This window comes from Carcharodon carcharias, chromosome 12 (genome assembly GCF_017639515.1).
Source record: "Carcharodon carcharias isolate sCarCar2 chromosome 12, sCarCar2.pri, whole genome shotgun sequence".
Taxonomy (NCBI): domain Eukaryota; kingdom Metazoa; phylum Chordata; class Chondrichthyes; order Lamniformes; family Lamnidae; genus Carcharodon; species Carcharodon carcharias.
This window is the reverse complement of record NC_054478.1, coordinates 19732152-19748573: the sequence shown is the minus strand read 5'-3', so window position 1 is coordinate 19748573 and position 16422 is coordinate 19732152. Positions and strand designations below refer to the sequence as shown.

Sequence of the window (16422 nt, the reverse complement as noted above, 5' to 3'; positions counted from 1 at the left end):
TCCAATAGGGAATTTAGAAGAAACTCCTTTACCCAAGGATTGGTGAGAATGTGGAACTCGCTGCCACAGAGAGCGGTGGAAGCAATTAGTACAGGTGCAATTAAGGGGAAACTAGACAAGTATATGAGGGAGAAGGGAATAGAGGGTTACGATGACAGATTTAGATTGGAGAAGATGGGAGAAGACTCAGGGTGGAGAATAAACACCAGCATTGACTGGTTGGGCTTAATGGCCTGTTTCTGTGCCATGTATCCGATGTTACTGCACATGTTCCTATCTTTCGCAGTAGGGGACAGTTTTATAATATAAAAAGTATTTAATACTATGCATATCTCTGATGCTGCATCAGCACCCAGAGATATTACACAATGATCCTAGTGTTTATGTTCTTCCCCTAATCCAGCTTTATGCCTGCACAAGCCCCCTCCCCATTAAATATTTCAGAGAACATGAGTTCAAACCCCACAACAGTGGGTTGAGAATTTTAATTCGGTTTTAAAGTTGGAAATAAAATGCTGGTATGTGCTGAATTAATGTAAAGACCCAATTGATTTGCTAATATCCGTTAGAAAGAAAGAATGATTTGTTTTTCTATAGTACCTTTCACTGCTTTAGAGAGTCCCAAAGCATTTTATGGGTGATGCAGTTCTTTTCGAAATGTTGTCCTGTAGGGAACGCAGCAGCAAAGTTGCACATAGCAAGATCCCACAAACAGCAATGTGAACATAACCCAATAATCATTTTACATGTTGACTGAGGGATGAGCATTTGCCAGAATACCTAAAGGAAAGAAACTTGCCATCCTTACCCAGTCTGGGCTTTTACATATCTCCAGACCCAAGCCAGCGTGTTTTAACTCATAACTGCACTCTGACGTGTTCATAAGATCCAAGCCAGTTGGTGAATTTGAAACTAAGACACAGAGCTTTTCTTTACTGAGTGTGCTGATTGACTTTTTCCAGTCTCCCAGCTCTCCTCCTACACACCTCAGTGTCCCAGCCATCCCCTAGTTGTACTCTTTTGAGGATACCAATAAAAATTTAACTAATTAACAAATTAACCAGTTAACAGCCCCTTAAAGGGGCACCGTAACAAAAAGAGAAAACTTTGAAGGAAACTTAACAAATCCAATTGAAATGTCGTTCCCAAGGCACTCCAACCCCTGCAGTTCCCACCGGTCTGGTAGGCCTCAAACAAACTGGCAGACACTACATGCTCCCTCTCCGGGGATACCTGGGTGCGAACCAAGCCACAGACGAGGGGCAGACAGTCAGTCCAAATGACCCCACCACCACGGTCCAGGTAATGACCACCTTGGTCAGGTCCAGGAGCAGACCCACGAGGCAGTGCTGCGATTTTCCTGCAACCATCACACCAGCCCCCCCCTCCCCCCATTCCTGTCCGTACCAGCTGACCAAAGACTAGGAGCATGGAGCCGAAGCACAACCAAAATTTGAGGATTCAGCCCTTCAGTCCATACATGAACAAATGAACAAGGAGCAGGAGTAGGCCATTCAGCCCCTCGAGCCTGCTCCGCCATTTAATAAGATCATGGCTGATCTGATATTAACCTGAAACCTGCATCCCACCTACCCCAGATAACCATCACCCCCTTGCTTACCAAGAATCTATCCACCTCTGCCTGAAAAATAGTCAAAAACTCTACTTCCACCACCTCCTCAGGAAGAGAGTTCCAAAGACTCTCAACCCTCTGAATGAAAAAATTTCGCCTCATCTGTTTTAAATGGGCGACCCCTTACTTTTAAACCGTGACCCCTAGTTCTAGATTCTCCGACGAGAGGAAACATCCCCTCCACATACACCCTGTCAAGACCCCTCAGGACCTTATATGTTTCAATCAAGTCACCTCTTTCTCTTCTAAACTCCAGAGGATACAAGCCTAGTCTGTCCAACCTTTCCTCCTAAGACAACCCGACCATTCCAGGTATTAGTCCGGTAATCTTTCCCTGAACTGCTTCCAATGCATTTACATCTTTCCTTAAATAAGATTACCAAGGCTTTACACAGTACTCAAAATGTGGTCCCTGTACAACTGAAGCATAACCTCCCTACTTCCATATTCAATTTCTCTCATGATAAAGGATAACATTCTATTAGCTTTTTCTTTTTAATGATCCATAAATCAATAAAATAAACTAATTAACAAATTAACAGCCCTTACAGGGGCACTGGAACAAAACAAAGCATCGGAAAGAAACTTATCAACTCAAATTAACATAGTGTTCCCAGGGCTGATGATGCACTTCAGACCCTACAGCACTCACCGGACACCGAAGGCATCACGTGTACCTGTGGACACTGCATGCTCCCTCTCCAGGATCACCAGACCACAAGCACAGCCATGGCAGAGGGGCAGACAGTCAGGTCAGATGACACCCTCAACCGCCCATTGCCTGATGCTCTTATTGGCCAATTTAGCCAGGCCCAGGAGAAGGTTTATGAGGGGGTTCTCCAACCTGCTCACAGTCCTCTGCACCAGGAGACCAAAGATCAGGAGCTTGGGGCTGAAATGCAGCCAAAATTTGAGGAGCAGCCCCTAATCCCCTATTTATATGCGCTCAAAGTACTTAGTTAAACAATGCCCTTCACCTGTGTATCGTAACAATATAATTAACATACCATTAACATGAAGGTTCTAGTGAACCACTCAGTCTGATCAAAACAATGCAACCCACCATTACCACCTTCTCAAGGTACCTAAGGATGGGCATTAAATGCCAGCCTTGTCAGCAACACCCACATTCCGAGAATGTTTGCATTAAAAACAATGCAACAGTTTTTAAATACACGGTAGGGGTTAATTTTAATCACGGGTGAAATGATTGATGTTGTATTGGGAGCCAGTTACGCACCCTGCCCAAGTTTCTCCTTCCATTGAAGTAAAGCAAGAATGATCTTATGTGAAGCAATTCATTAGCTGTGGCTCACTTCCAGGCGTTTCTGTGAAATGTGATACAGCGCTACATAAACCATTTGTGATGAGGCAGCTGGTACAGCTTCCCCTTGACTTGAGCTACAATTGTACACTACAAAGTTCCCCTGAAATCATGAGTGTGTCTTCGATATATGGAACATCCGTATACGCATGTATTAATCTTCCTTAAGAATAATTTAAGACAAGGGAACTGATACAATACAGGGTGGATAGAGAGAAACTGTTTTGAGAAACACTCAGGAAAGGATCGAGAACGAGAGGGCACAGATTTAAAGTCCCTGGCAAATAAAGCAAGAGCGATGTGAGAAACAACTTTTTCACGCAGCGGGTGGCTAAGTTCTGAAATGTGCTGTGGTGGAGGCAGGTTCAGTTGGGGCATTCAAAAGGGAATTGGACTGTTATCTGGAAAGGAAGAATGTGCAGGGCTACGGGGAGAAGACAGGGGAATGGCTCTAAGTAAACGGCTCATTCCGGGAGCCGGTGCAGACATGATGGGCTGAGTGGCCTCCTTCTACACTGTAAAAATTATCTGATTCATTGAGGCTGTGTGATCAGGATCTGCAGCAGTAAGAAAAGGTTCAGAAAATGAATGAGTCCCTCACTTGCCTTGCTGAAACAGTCTTGTTTAATTTATTATAATGGACAAGGAAAAGTATGAATAGTGCAATGCATCAGTGCAATCTATACTTATATACTAAATCATTATTCAAATTTGTGTGTTTAATATGCTTTACTGTGTCAACGGTGTGTGAATGTGTCAGTGAGTGCATCCACGGCTGTGAATGTGTTTGTATGTTTGTGTGTGTTTGTGGGCATCTGTGTTTGTATGTTTGACTGTGTGTGCACGTGTGCGTGTTTGTGTCTGTGTTTGTGTGCAGGAGCGTGTGTATGTATGTGTCACTGTTTGTGCGTGCGTGTGTGTGTGCCTGTGTGTCGTGTGTGTGTGTGTGTGTGTCTGTGTTTTTGTGCAAGAGTGTGTGTATGTATGTGTCAATGTTTGTGTGTGTGTGTGTGTGTGTGTGTGTGTGTGTGTGTGCGTGTGTATATATGTGTGTGTGCCTGTGTCGTGTGTGTGTATATATGTGTGTGTGCCTGTGTCGTGTGTGTGTGTGTGTGTGTGTGCAGGAGTGTGTGTATGTATGTGTCAATGTTTGTGCGTGTGTGTGTGTGCGTGTGTATATGTGTGTGTGTGTGCCCATGTGTGTGTGTGTCTGTGTTTTTGTGCAAGAGTGTGTGTATGTATGTGTCAATGTTTGTGTGTGTGTGTGTGTGTGTGTGTGTGTGCATGTGTATATATGTGTGTGTGCCTGTGTGTCATGTGTGTGTGTGTGTGTGTGTGTGTCATATGCGCGCGTCTGTGTGTGGGCATCTGTTTGCGTGTGCCTCTGCGTTTGTGTGTGATTTTCCAGCCTTGAGAAACAGTCTGTGAGTTAGGGATTTGGAAGGAAGGGGCAGAGCATTTCTCTGCTTCCCGTCTCTTTGAAGTTCCTAATGGTTTGCACACTCAACATCTGTTACCGAGCAGCAGACAGCAACTAATTACTGCTTTTAACAGGGCTGGGCAGCGTGAGAACCAAAGGGTGGGACTGAGGTCGATGGCAGAAACCTTTAAAAAATAAAATGGGAAAGAAAATCAGCAGAAGAAGAGGAAGCAGGTGACAGTTCGGGACAGAGGCTGACTGGTCTGAGCGGGGACATTCTGACTGAGGCTAAATTAATCTGATCCAGGCAGGGGCTTAACATTCATTGGATTAAATACCAATCAGATCCAAGTTTATGCTAATTATTAATCCATACTAAATGTTAGTTTAGAGATGTCCCTGCACGCTCTTTGATGCGAATCTATGGACAGCGACAGGGAGGTGGAAAATTAGCAGCCTCACACAACACATTTAGATGGAATTCTCTCTATGCTAATTTAAAAGAAACACAAAGAATTCTTTTTAAATGAATGTGTTAATGTCAAGGGGGCTGGAATGCATAGAATCATAGAAAGTTTATGGCACAGAAAAAGACCATTTGGCCCATCATATCTGCTTTGGCCGAAATATGAGCCCCACAGGCTAATCCCACTTTGCAGCATTTGATCCATATTCCTGGAGGTTCCAGCACTTCAGGTGCATATCCAGACACCTTTGAAATGAGTTGAGGTTCTCTTCCTCTACTACCCTTTCAGGCAGAAAGTTTCAGATCCACACAACCCTCTGGATGAAGCAGAATTTCCTCGTCTCCCCTCTAATCTCTCTACCAATCATTTTAAATCTATGCCTCTTAGTCACTGATCCCTCTGCTAAAGTAAATGGGATCTTCCCACCCAGGCCCCTCACAATTCGGCAAATCTCAATCAAATCTCCCCTCAGCCACATCTGTTCCAAGGAGAACAACCCCAGCCTCTCCAACCTCTCCTCATAGCTGCAATTTTCCAGTCCTGGCAACATCCCCACGAATCTGGATAGAGTGGACGTGGGGAAGATGTTTCCATTAGTAGGAGAGACTAGGACCCGAGGGCACAGCCTCAGAGTAAAGGGAAGACCTTTTAGAACAGAAATGAGGAGAAACTTCTTTAGCCAGAGAGTGGTGAATCTATGGAATTCATTGCCACAGAAGGCTGTGGAGGCCAGGTCATTGAGTGTATTTAAGACTGAGATAGATAGGTTCTTGATTAGTAAGGAGATCAAAGGTTACAGGGAGAAGGCGGGAGAATGGGGTTGAGAAACTTATCAGCCATGATTGAATGGCGGAGCAGACTCGATGGGCCGAATGGCCTAATTTCTGCTCCTATGTCTTATGGTCTTATGGTCTAATCTCCTCTGCACCCTCTCTAGTGCAATTAGAAAGGGGAGGGAGTTAAGTTTCAGTTGTAAAGAGCATTGGTCATATCCTGTCTGGAGCAACTGCATTCAGTTCTGGGCACCGCACATCACAAAGGACATGTTGGCCTTGGATAGAATGCAGCTCAGGTTCACCAGAATGATAACAGGGCTAAAAGGGTTAATTTATGAGGGCAGGTTGCATAAACCTTTATTTAATTGGGTATTGAAGGCACATAAGGGCTCCTTCGACAGCACCTTCCAAACCCACAAACCACTACCATCTAGAAGGACAAGGGCAGCAGACGCATGGGGAACACCACCACCTGCAAGTTCCCTTCCAAGCCACTCACCATCCTGACTTGGAAATATATTCCTTCACTGTCTCTGGGTCAAAATCCTGGAACTCCCTCCCTAACAGCACTGTGAGTGTACCTATACCACGTGGACTGCAGCGGTTCAAGAAGGTAGCTCATCACCACCTTCTCAAGGGGCAATTAGGGATGGGCAATAAACGCTGATCTAGCTAGTGACACCCCCATTCCGTGAAGGAATAATAAAAATTGAGAGCTGAGTTAATTGAGGTGCTTAAAATGTTAAAAGGATTGGATGAGACAGATACAGAGAAATTGTTTGCCCTGATGGAGGGTGGTTGGGGAGGTGGGGATGGTGGAGAGGTGTGGAACAAGAATGAAAGGACATAATCTTAAGGTTAGAGCTAGGAATTTCAGGAGTGAAATCAGGAAACATTTCTCCATAAAAAGGGTTATGGAAATCTCTCTGACACCGTCTCCCCAGTGGGCTCTAGATGATGGGGGCAGAGTGGCAATTGGAGATCACAAGACTGAGCTCGGTAGATATTTGTTGGAAAAGTGTGTCAAAGGTTATGAAGCAAAGGTTGGTAATCGGGGTGAAGGTACAGATCAGCCATTCTAATTGAATGGCAGGGCAGGTCAAGGGACCAAAACGTCCTGCTCTTGTTCCTGTGAAGTCTATGTCGGATAGAGGAACATCACTCAGGCACATCCGGCACCCCATTGCTAATTTTGACAAGAGTGATTTTGTAGCTTTGAGCACAATATGAACCAGGTGTCACATGTTATTGGACTATGTTTTTCTTTCTGGCCGCCATTTCCACAGAAATATAACTTGTTCCCAAATCGTTTAAGTCTTGGATTTTAAAATTAAATGCGTCATGCAGGTTTAAAGTTTTCCCTTCAACCACTCTTGCTGAAAGGGGATTGATGCATTAATGAACAATACAGGCAGGTTATCTATTCAGGATGGTAATCTCAGGTACCCTGCAGGAGTTCCTCTGCTGAGAATATATATCTGGGGAATAAAGGTCTGATTGACAGGTCTTTTAGCGAATCCCTGAATGGAGAAGAAATCATGGCGGGTGGGGGTGGGGGTGGGGGGAGGGAATTGCCCTCCCATTTCTTGGCAAGTCAGGAAGGCAAAGGGACACGTGCAAAGTCATTCATGTCGTGTCAGATCTCTGCAAGGAACCTGGGCCTTGTTAACAATAACTCATTCATCTTAAGCCTCAGGCCCAGTCAGAGCTAGAAAGATTATTAGGAAAAGTTAAGTTAGCTCGCTAACATCGGGTAGGGCGGCACATAGGAACATAGGAAGTTGGAGCAGGAGTAGGCCATTCGGCCCCTCGAGTATGCTCTGCCATTCAATTAGGTCATGGTTGTTCATCTACCTCCACGCCAATTCCCCAGCACTATCCCATATCCCTTGATATCTTTAATATCTAGAAATCTATCGATCTCTGTCTTGAACATACTCAATGACTGAGCGTCCACAGCCCTCAGGGGTAGAGAATTCCAAAGATTCATCACCCCCTGAGTGAAGAAATTCCTCCTCATCTCAGTCCAAAATGGCCTACCCCGTATTCTGAGACTGTGTCCCCTGGTTCTAGACCCCCGCCCCCTGCACCTTCACCCCATCCTTCCTGCATCTACCCTCTCGAGAATTCTACATGTTTTAAAATGTTGTATGTTTCTTGCTATAAAACTCGCTTCCTTAATTGTGGGGCAGGGTTTGAAGTTAAGTGAAGCTAATATTTTATTGATTAGTAGGTTCATTGGCTGTCCATTAAATAAATTAGTGTAACAATTTGTAACAAATGCCCTTATAGCATTTTCAGTCCACTTGTAAAATATTGGAGAAGCAGTTGAAGGTTCAGTTGAAAGAGATGCTGATCCAGTTCAGATTACAAAGGGACAACATGATTGCTAGGTTTCCCATGTTACACCGTCATTTGATTAGCTGCTGGGCATGTGTGTGCCTGTAGTATTTGTGTCAGTCCTGGCTCAGGCGGTAGCACTCTTATCTCAATGTTACAGGGTTCTGGGTTCAAGTCCCACTCCAGAGCTTGAGCGCACAAAAAAAAACAAGGCTGACATTGCAGTGCTGGTTGAGTGCTGCCCTGCCAGAGATGCTGTCTTTTGGACGAGATGTTAAAATAACACCCCTTCTGCCCTCTCACGTGGATGTAAAAGATCCCATTATACTATTTTGAAGAAGAGCAGGGGAGTTCTTCCTGGTGTCCTGGCCATTGTTTATCGCTCAATCAACATCACAAAAACAGATTATCTGTCTGTGGGAGCTTGCTGTGCACAAATTGGATGCCATGTTTCCTACTTTACAACAATGACTGCACTTTAAAAGCATTTCATTGGCTAACGTTTCTCAAGCTGTCCAGTGATTAAGTGCTATATACGTCGCTGGGTCAAAATCCTGGAACTCCCTCTCTAACAGCACTGTGGGTGTACCTACACCACATGGACTGCAGCGGCTCAAGATGATGGCTCACCACCACCTTCTCAAGGGCAGTTAGGGATGGGCAATAAATGTTGCAAATGAGTAACAAAAAAATAGAAATGCAAGCCTTTCTTTCTTTAGAGCACTCCGAATAGTAATTGGGACTGAGGCTTTCTATTTACCAGAGTAACAAGAGTTACTGCCAACTCTAAGTGCTGAGATAAAGTTCAATAAAAAGGTACACAAAAGGAGACCATTCAGCCCATTGTGTCTGTGCCAGCCAAAGCTATTTAGCCTAATCCCGCTTTTAAGCTGTAGCCTTATAGCCCTTTGCTTTTACGCAGAGAAATATGATTTAGGATATTGGCTGTGCAAAAAAACCCAGAATGATTTACTGACATAATGTTGTTAGAAGCAACATAAGTGATATTGTGAAATCAAAAGTACTGGGCAACGTATAGGAGCAAGCAAAAACTGGCAAGGCCAGTTGCAGCATGCAAGTCTACAAAAGGCAGAATATTTCTGTTTAGGCAGAGGGGGATAAATCTAATCGGCCTTCCTATTTCAAAGGGAAGCAGTGGCGCTGCATTACACTGTAAGGAATAACAACCTGCCTTTTAAAACAAAAACCCTTTAATGTCGGAAAACATCCCAAGGAGCATGATCGAAGAAAGCTTGACGCAGAAATACAAAAGGAGGTCTCAGGACAGGCAGCTGAAAGCTTGTTCAAAGCAAGATGGCGGCTCACCACCAACTTCTCAAGGGCAATTAGGGATGGGCAACAAATGTTGGCCTAGCCAGCGACCCCCACATCCCATGAAAGAGTAACAAAAAAATAGAAATGCAAGTCTTTCTTTCTTTAGAGCACCTCTGAATAGTAACTGAGACTGAGGCATTCTATTTACCAGAGTAACAAGAGTTAATGCCAACTCTAAGTGCTGAGGTAAAGTTCAATAAAAAGATAGAACATTTATACACAAAATGAGGCCATTCAGCCCATTGTGTCTGTGCCAGCCAAAGCCATTTAGCCTATTATTCTTTCACGAAATGTGGGCATCACTGGAAAGGCCAACATTTGTTGCCCATCCCTAATTGCCCTTGGACTGAGTGACGTGCTAGGCCATTTCAGTGAGCAGCTAAGGGTCAACCACATTACTGTGGATCTAGAGTCACATGTAGGCCTGACCAGCAGGTATCCTTCCCTAAAGGGTGGACGATCCACCTCTGCCTCCTCCGGAGGTCCCCAGCATCACAGTTGCCAGTATTTAGCCAGTTTGATTCACTCCACGTGATATCAAGAAATGGCTGAAGGCACTGGATACTGCAAAGGCTCTGGGCCCTGACAATATTCCAGCAATAGTACTGAAGACTTGTGCTCCAGAACTTGCCGCACCCCTAGCCAAGCTGTTCCAGTACAGCTACAACACTGGCATCTACCCGGCTATGTGGAAAATTGCCCAGGAATGTCCTGTACACAAAAAGCAGGACAAATCCAACCCAGCCAATTTCCACCCATCAGTCTACTCTCCATCATCAGTAAAGTAATGGATGGGGTCATCAACAGGGCTACCAAGCAGCACTTGTTTAGCAATAACCTGTTCACTGACGCTCAGTTTGGGTTCCGCCAGGGTCACTCAGCTCCTGACCTCATTACAACCTTGGTTCAAACATGGACAAAAGAGCTGAACTCCAGAAGTGAGGTGAGAGTGACTGCCCGTGACATCAAGGCAGCATTTGACTGAGTGTGGCGTCAAGGAGCCCTAACAAAGCTGGAGCCAATGGGAATCGGAGGGAAAATTCTCCGTTGGTTGGAGTCATACCCAGCACAAAGAAAGATGGTTGTGGTTGTTGGATGTCAGTCATCTCAGTTGCAGGACATCACTGCAGGAGTTCCTCAGGGTAGTGACCTAGGCCCAACCATCTTCAGCTGCTTCATCAATGACCTTCCTTCCATCATAAGGTCAGAAGTGGGGATGTTTGCTGATGATTGCACAATATTCAGCACCATTTGCAACTCCTCAGATACTGAAGAATTCCATGTCCAAATGCAGCAAGACCTGGACAATATCCAGGCTTGGGCTGACAAGTGGCAAGTAACATTCACACCACACAAATGCCAGGCAATGTCCATCTCCAACAAGAGAGAATCTAACCATCGCCCCTTGATGTTCAATGGCATTACTGCTGCTGAATCCCCCACTATCAACATCCTGGGGGTTACCACTGACCAGGAATTGAACTGGACTAGCCATATAAATACTGTGGCTACAAGACCAGGTCAGAAACTAGGAATCCTACAGCGAGTAACTCATCTCCTGACTCCCCAATGCCTGTCCACCATCTACAAGGCACAGGTCATGAGTGTGATGGAATACTCCCCACTTACCTGGATGGGTGCATTTCCAACAACACTCAAGAAGTTTGACACCAAAGCAGCACACTTGATTGGTACCCCATCCACAAACATTCATTCCCTCCACCATCGATGCACAGTAGCAGCAGTGTGTACCATCTACAAGATGCACTGCAGGAACTCACCAAGCCTCCTTAGACAGCACCTTCCAAACCCTCAACCATTACCATCTAGAAGGACAAGGGCAGCAGATACAAAGGGACCTGGATGTTCCCCTCCAAGCCACTCACCATCCTGACTTTGTAATATATCGCCATTCCTTCACTGTCGCTGGGTCAAAATCCTGGAACTCCCTCCCTAACAGCACTGTGGGTGTACCTACACATGGACTGCAGTGGCTCAAGGAGGCAGCTCACCCACCACCTTCTCAAGGGCAATTAGAGATGGGCACCACCATCTCCTCAGTTAAGGAGTGTTTTAAAGGAGCATAGAGAGTCAAGAAGGTTTAGGGGAGGAATTTTAGAGCTTTGGTCATAAGCAGCTGAAGGTATGGGTGATTGTATAATACCCCAGCAGATAGAAGGTACATGAGGGCCAAAGAAAGCTGTTTCAAAACGTAAATATCCAGCAATAAAGTATAAGATGGGCACAGGATCAAGAGTGAACAAGAGACTAGACTGGAGGACCACAGAGATCTCAGAAAGCTTTAGGGCTGGAGGAGGTTACAAAGAGAGTGAGAGGATGAGGACATGGAGGGAATTGAACACAAGGTTAAGGATTTTAAATTTGAGGCATTGCCTGTCATGAAGGTGTAAAGGAGAATGGATGTCTCTTTGTCAGTTTAGTTGCCCTGCTTTTATGCTTCGTATACACCAGTTGGAATGGTAGATTGTGAATGATTTCTCCCATATTGTACAAACAGAAAGTCTGCCCCAGGTCTACCTCCACTCAACAGTATAGTAAGCAACTGGCCAGAATCTTACTGCATCTGGACATTTCAGGAATATGCACTTGCTCTTTAATTAAAGGAGCATCATGGCTTAAAACTGTCGTGCCTCCTTATCTTGCTGAGATGCCCAAAAGTGCTTTGTGTAGTTAGTACACTAAGTGTAGTTAGTGAGCCAAATGCAGCAGAGCCACAAACCGTGGATAAAATGAATGGCTAGTTAATCTGTTGGTGGATGAAGTTAGGGCATAACACCAAGAGGAATTTCCCCTCTTTGATAGGGCTTTGAGTCACTGGAACAGTCACACAGTGTCATCCTTGTTTCATCCGCAAGACAGCACTTCCAACAGTGCAGCACTCCCTCAGTATTCCCTCAGTACATCACTGGAGTGTCAGCCTGGATTGTGAGCTAGTACCTGCTTTGTATACCAAGCCAGTGTCTGATGCAGAGTGCAAAATTTTCCATTTTCCCACCTTAGTTTGATCAGCATCAAAAAGATTTTTTTTTGCATATATGTAGCACCTTACAGGATTCCCCAAAGTACTTTGCAGCCAATTAATACTTTTTGATGTGTAGTCACTATTATAATGTTGGAAACATGGTAGCCAATTTGTGCAGAACAAGCTCCCATGAACAGTAATGTCATGATGACCAGATAACCTGTTTTGGTGATGCCGACAGAGGGATAATGTTGGTCAGGGCGTTGGGGAGGACTCTGACCTATTTTTCTTCCTCCCTTCTGCTTGCTTACTGAGTCTAGTTGAGAGATGACACCTACCAGTAAAGATTGAACAGGTTTGCGTTTATTTTTCTTTAGAAAGGAGAAGTCTCAGAGAAAAGCTGATAGAGTTAGCCAAACCGGTGAACGGTTTGGACATGGTAGATGTGGAGCGGACGTTTCCGCTTGTGGGAAAACCAGAGGACATGCACTTGCCACTGTCTGGGAATGTGGAACCCGGTATCACAGGAAGCAACTGAGGCAAGTCCACTAGGTGCCTAGGTGGAAACTAAATGAGTGCATTAGAGAATAGGGAATAGAAAGTTTTGTTGAAAAGCTGAGATGAGGTAGATGGAGTGGACGGAGTCTCATGTAGAGTATAAACCCGAACACAACTGAATCAAATGGCTTGTTTCTGTGCTGTACATTTCAGGTAATTCTGTGTAGTTGTTGTATCTAAATTGATGTAGGATCAAAACTGGGAGCTACTGGCTTACCAGCCCTAGTACCTAATTCAGGCGTCTCACTGTCATCCACTAATCCTTTACTGTTTTCACGGTGTGTGCGGGTGTATTCCTGATCTAAGGAGAGAGAGAGCGAGATACTCACCTGCCGCCCCACCCTGTTGTTGTGGAGCCTCATCCGCGAGTGGATATCCTTGTAGGTTTCCCGGGAATCCAGAAAATCCCTGGAGAACTTGTCGCCGTACTCCACATTGGGGCTGCAGCCTCCCCATTCCCAGGAGTCCTGGGGCCCCGGCAGGTCACCAGGCAGAGGCTCGAGCACCCCGTGCACCATGCCCTTCCCCCGGTTCAGGGCCTCCAGCTGGAGCCGGTTGAGCTTGAGGCGGAAGGCCTCCTCGTCGCCTCGCCGCTTGTCGTCACAGCCGCAGGCTTTCAGTTTGCCCAGGCTGCAGGCGTTGGAGACAGCGTGAACCACTCCGGCAGCCGCAATGGCATAAGCATATGCACTCTCCTTAAAACCTGCGCACAGACCAAGACAAAACAGGTTGTTTAGAACAGCTTGTACAGATAGTTGCACACAGAGAGAGAAGAACTTGCATTTATATAGCACCTTTCACAACCGCTGGACCTCCCAAAGCACTTTACAGCCAATGAAGTACTTCTGAGGTGTATTGCAGTTGAAACATACGAAATGCTGCAGCCAATTTGTGTACAGCAAGATCCCAAAAAAAAAAATATGCTAACAACCAGAGTTTAACAATGTTGATTGGGGGATGAATCTTGGATCAGGGCACCATGGAGAACTCTGTGACCTGAAGCAGCAGATAGGATCTTGGCTTAACAAATCATCCAAAAGGCAGTAGTGCCAACAGTGCAGCACTCCCTCAGTCATGCACTGGGTGAGCCAGTCTGGATTTTATGTACATGTCCCTGGTGCGGTACTACAAACCCACAACCTTCTGGCTCAGTCATGGCTGTCCTTCAGAAACAAAACAGAAAAAGGGGTTGAGCAATTAACAATAGCATCCATATCACAGCACTGGTATCAATGCAGAGTGAACTACATCTGAACAGTGGCATTGGCAATAATACAATGGGGTTCAACAGATAGGAGGGATTCAACAGATAGGAGGACAGGCCAGCAGGAAGAGAGATACACATAGAGGTCAGCAGAGGAAGGGAAAGCGATGGTAAAGTGAGCAGGTTAGTAGCAGATAGATGGTGGGAGGGAGGGAGAGAAGGATGAATGGATAGGTGGATGTAGAGAGGGAGGGGGGGAGGGGTGGATGGGGGAGGGAAGGTTGGAGACAGGGTTGGAGGGTGGAGGGAGGGAGGGGTGAAAGGGTGAGGGATGGAGGGAAGGTTGGTGGGAGGCAGGGAAGGATGGATGGAGGGAAGGTTGGAGGCAGGGGCGGAGGATGGATGGAGGGAGAGAGAGGGACAGATGGGTGAGGGATGGAGGGAAGGCTGGAAAGAGGGGTGGAGGGAGAGGTGGAGGGAGGGGTAGATGGAGGGATGGATATTTGAGGGAGGGAATCAGGGTGGGATGGACGGAGGAGTGGACGGGTGGAGGAAGGAGGGAGGATGGATGGAGGGAGAGATGAGTGGAGGGAGGGAACGATGAATGGGGGAGGGATGGATGGATGAATGATTAGGTCAAGATGGACAATAGCTCAGCAATGGATAGACTGATATCTAGACTGACAAATGGATGGATAGATGGATGGATAGACAGATAAAAGGACAGATGGACCATCTAATAGCTGATTGAAAGATAGATGATAACTGGACAGAGAGATAAGTTGAGATATATACTGACAAAATGTGCTTGCATCACTGCTTATTGTTTATCTTTAAGAATTTTGTTTTTGTTCTTTCAAAACCTTTCTGATCTGGAATTTCCCCACTTCTGACCTGTGTCTAACTCAGCTGTGCCAGCCCATCTCAAACAATCAGGAGGCTGCTTACATTTGCAAATGGGGTTCCACAATGGGCCAAAGCCATGCCAGGCACACTGTGCCCAGGCATTGCGAGATCACCCCTCCAAGGCCCCAGCCCCATCCCACACCCCATGCCCGAAAATGGCTCATGCTGCACACCAGAACCAAGGGGCAGACAGAGCATCAATTCCATCAACTTCAAGTCCATTTTGAGCGCTTCCATGAAAATCTCTTCCTCATGTGGCCTGGGTTTATATCTGAAATGTGTTTGAGCTGTCAGCAGTTTTGTCAAGAGCAATATCCATTATCTAGTTTGCCAGCAAATCCTGCCCTCTCTCGTTCCAGTCAAGACCCATCGGAGTATTCCAGCAATCAGGACAAGAGGGTTACTAGAGACCCTGAATATAAGATAGTCACCAAGAATCTCCAACAGGGAATTCTGAAGAAACTTCTTTTCCTGAAGAGTGGTGAGGATCTGGAACTCACTATCACAGGGAGTGGTTGAAGTGAATGGTATAGGTGCACTTAACAGGAAGCTAGATAAGTATGTGAGGAAGAAGGTATCAGAAGATTGCAATAATAGAGTTGGATAAGGAAAGTGGCTCGGGCACAGCAGTAACACCAGCAAAGACTGGATGCGCTGAATGGCCTGTTATTCCTATGTCATCCTATTTAGCTGGTTGGAAAATTGTGTTTTGTTTGTGAATTCTATTCATGGCCAGTGACATGGGAGATCAGTCAGTTTGCTCGCTGACCTACATTGGCTCCTGGATAAGCAACAACTCAATGTTTAAATTCTCATCCTTGATTTTAAATCCCTCTAAGGCGTCACCATTTCCTATCTTGGTAACTTCCTCTAACCCTTAACCCTCCGAGATCTCTACATTCCTCCAACTCTGGCCTCTTATGCATCCCCAGCTTTCATCATTCCAACACTGGCAGCCATGCCTTCAGCTACCTTGGCCCTAAGCTCTGGAATTCCCTCCCTAAATCTCTCTGCCTCTCCAACGCTGTCTCTTTAAAGCCTACCTCAATGGCTAAGCTTTTGCTAATCTGTCCTAATATTTGCTGTGCCAAATTGTGCTTGATGGGGCTCCTGTAAAGTACCTTGGAAAGTTTTACTATATTAAAGGTGCTACATAAAGGCAACTCATTGTTGTTTTTATGGGGTCTAATACTCCTGTATATCTTAATTAATACAATGCGTGATTGGGTATGGCCCTCCTGCATACTATATGGTAACCCACTGTGTTACTGACTATAACATTTATGTATATTATAAATTAATCCAGTGTGTTACTGGATATAACATTTCTCTATATTATAGAGTTAGCCCCATAAGGGGAGGTCAAAAATAAAAACGTGCTGGAAAACCTCAGCAGGTCTGGCAGCAACTGCGGTGAGAGAAAGATAATTAAAGTTCAGAGTCAGATATGACTCTTCCTCTGAACCAAAGGGAGGT

The 16422-nt window shown here is 45.5% G+C and overlaps 1 protein-coding gene across 1 annotated transcript in view; it reads right to left on the bottom strand.

Annotated features, from left to right (window-relative positions):
- Positions 1–16422, bottom strand: part of wnt10a (wingless-type MMTV integration site family, member 10a) — a 67166-nt gene that overhangs the window by 23361 nt on the left and 27383 nt on the right. The window contains exon 3 of the mRNA XM_041201203.1: positions 13166–13539. Coding sequence (XP_041057137.1) covers positions 13166–13539 — 374 coding nt within the window. The remainder of the gene's footprint in view (positions 1–13165; positions 13540–16422) is intronic.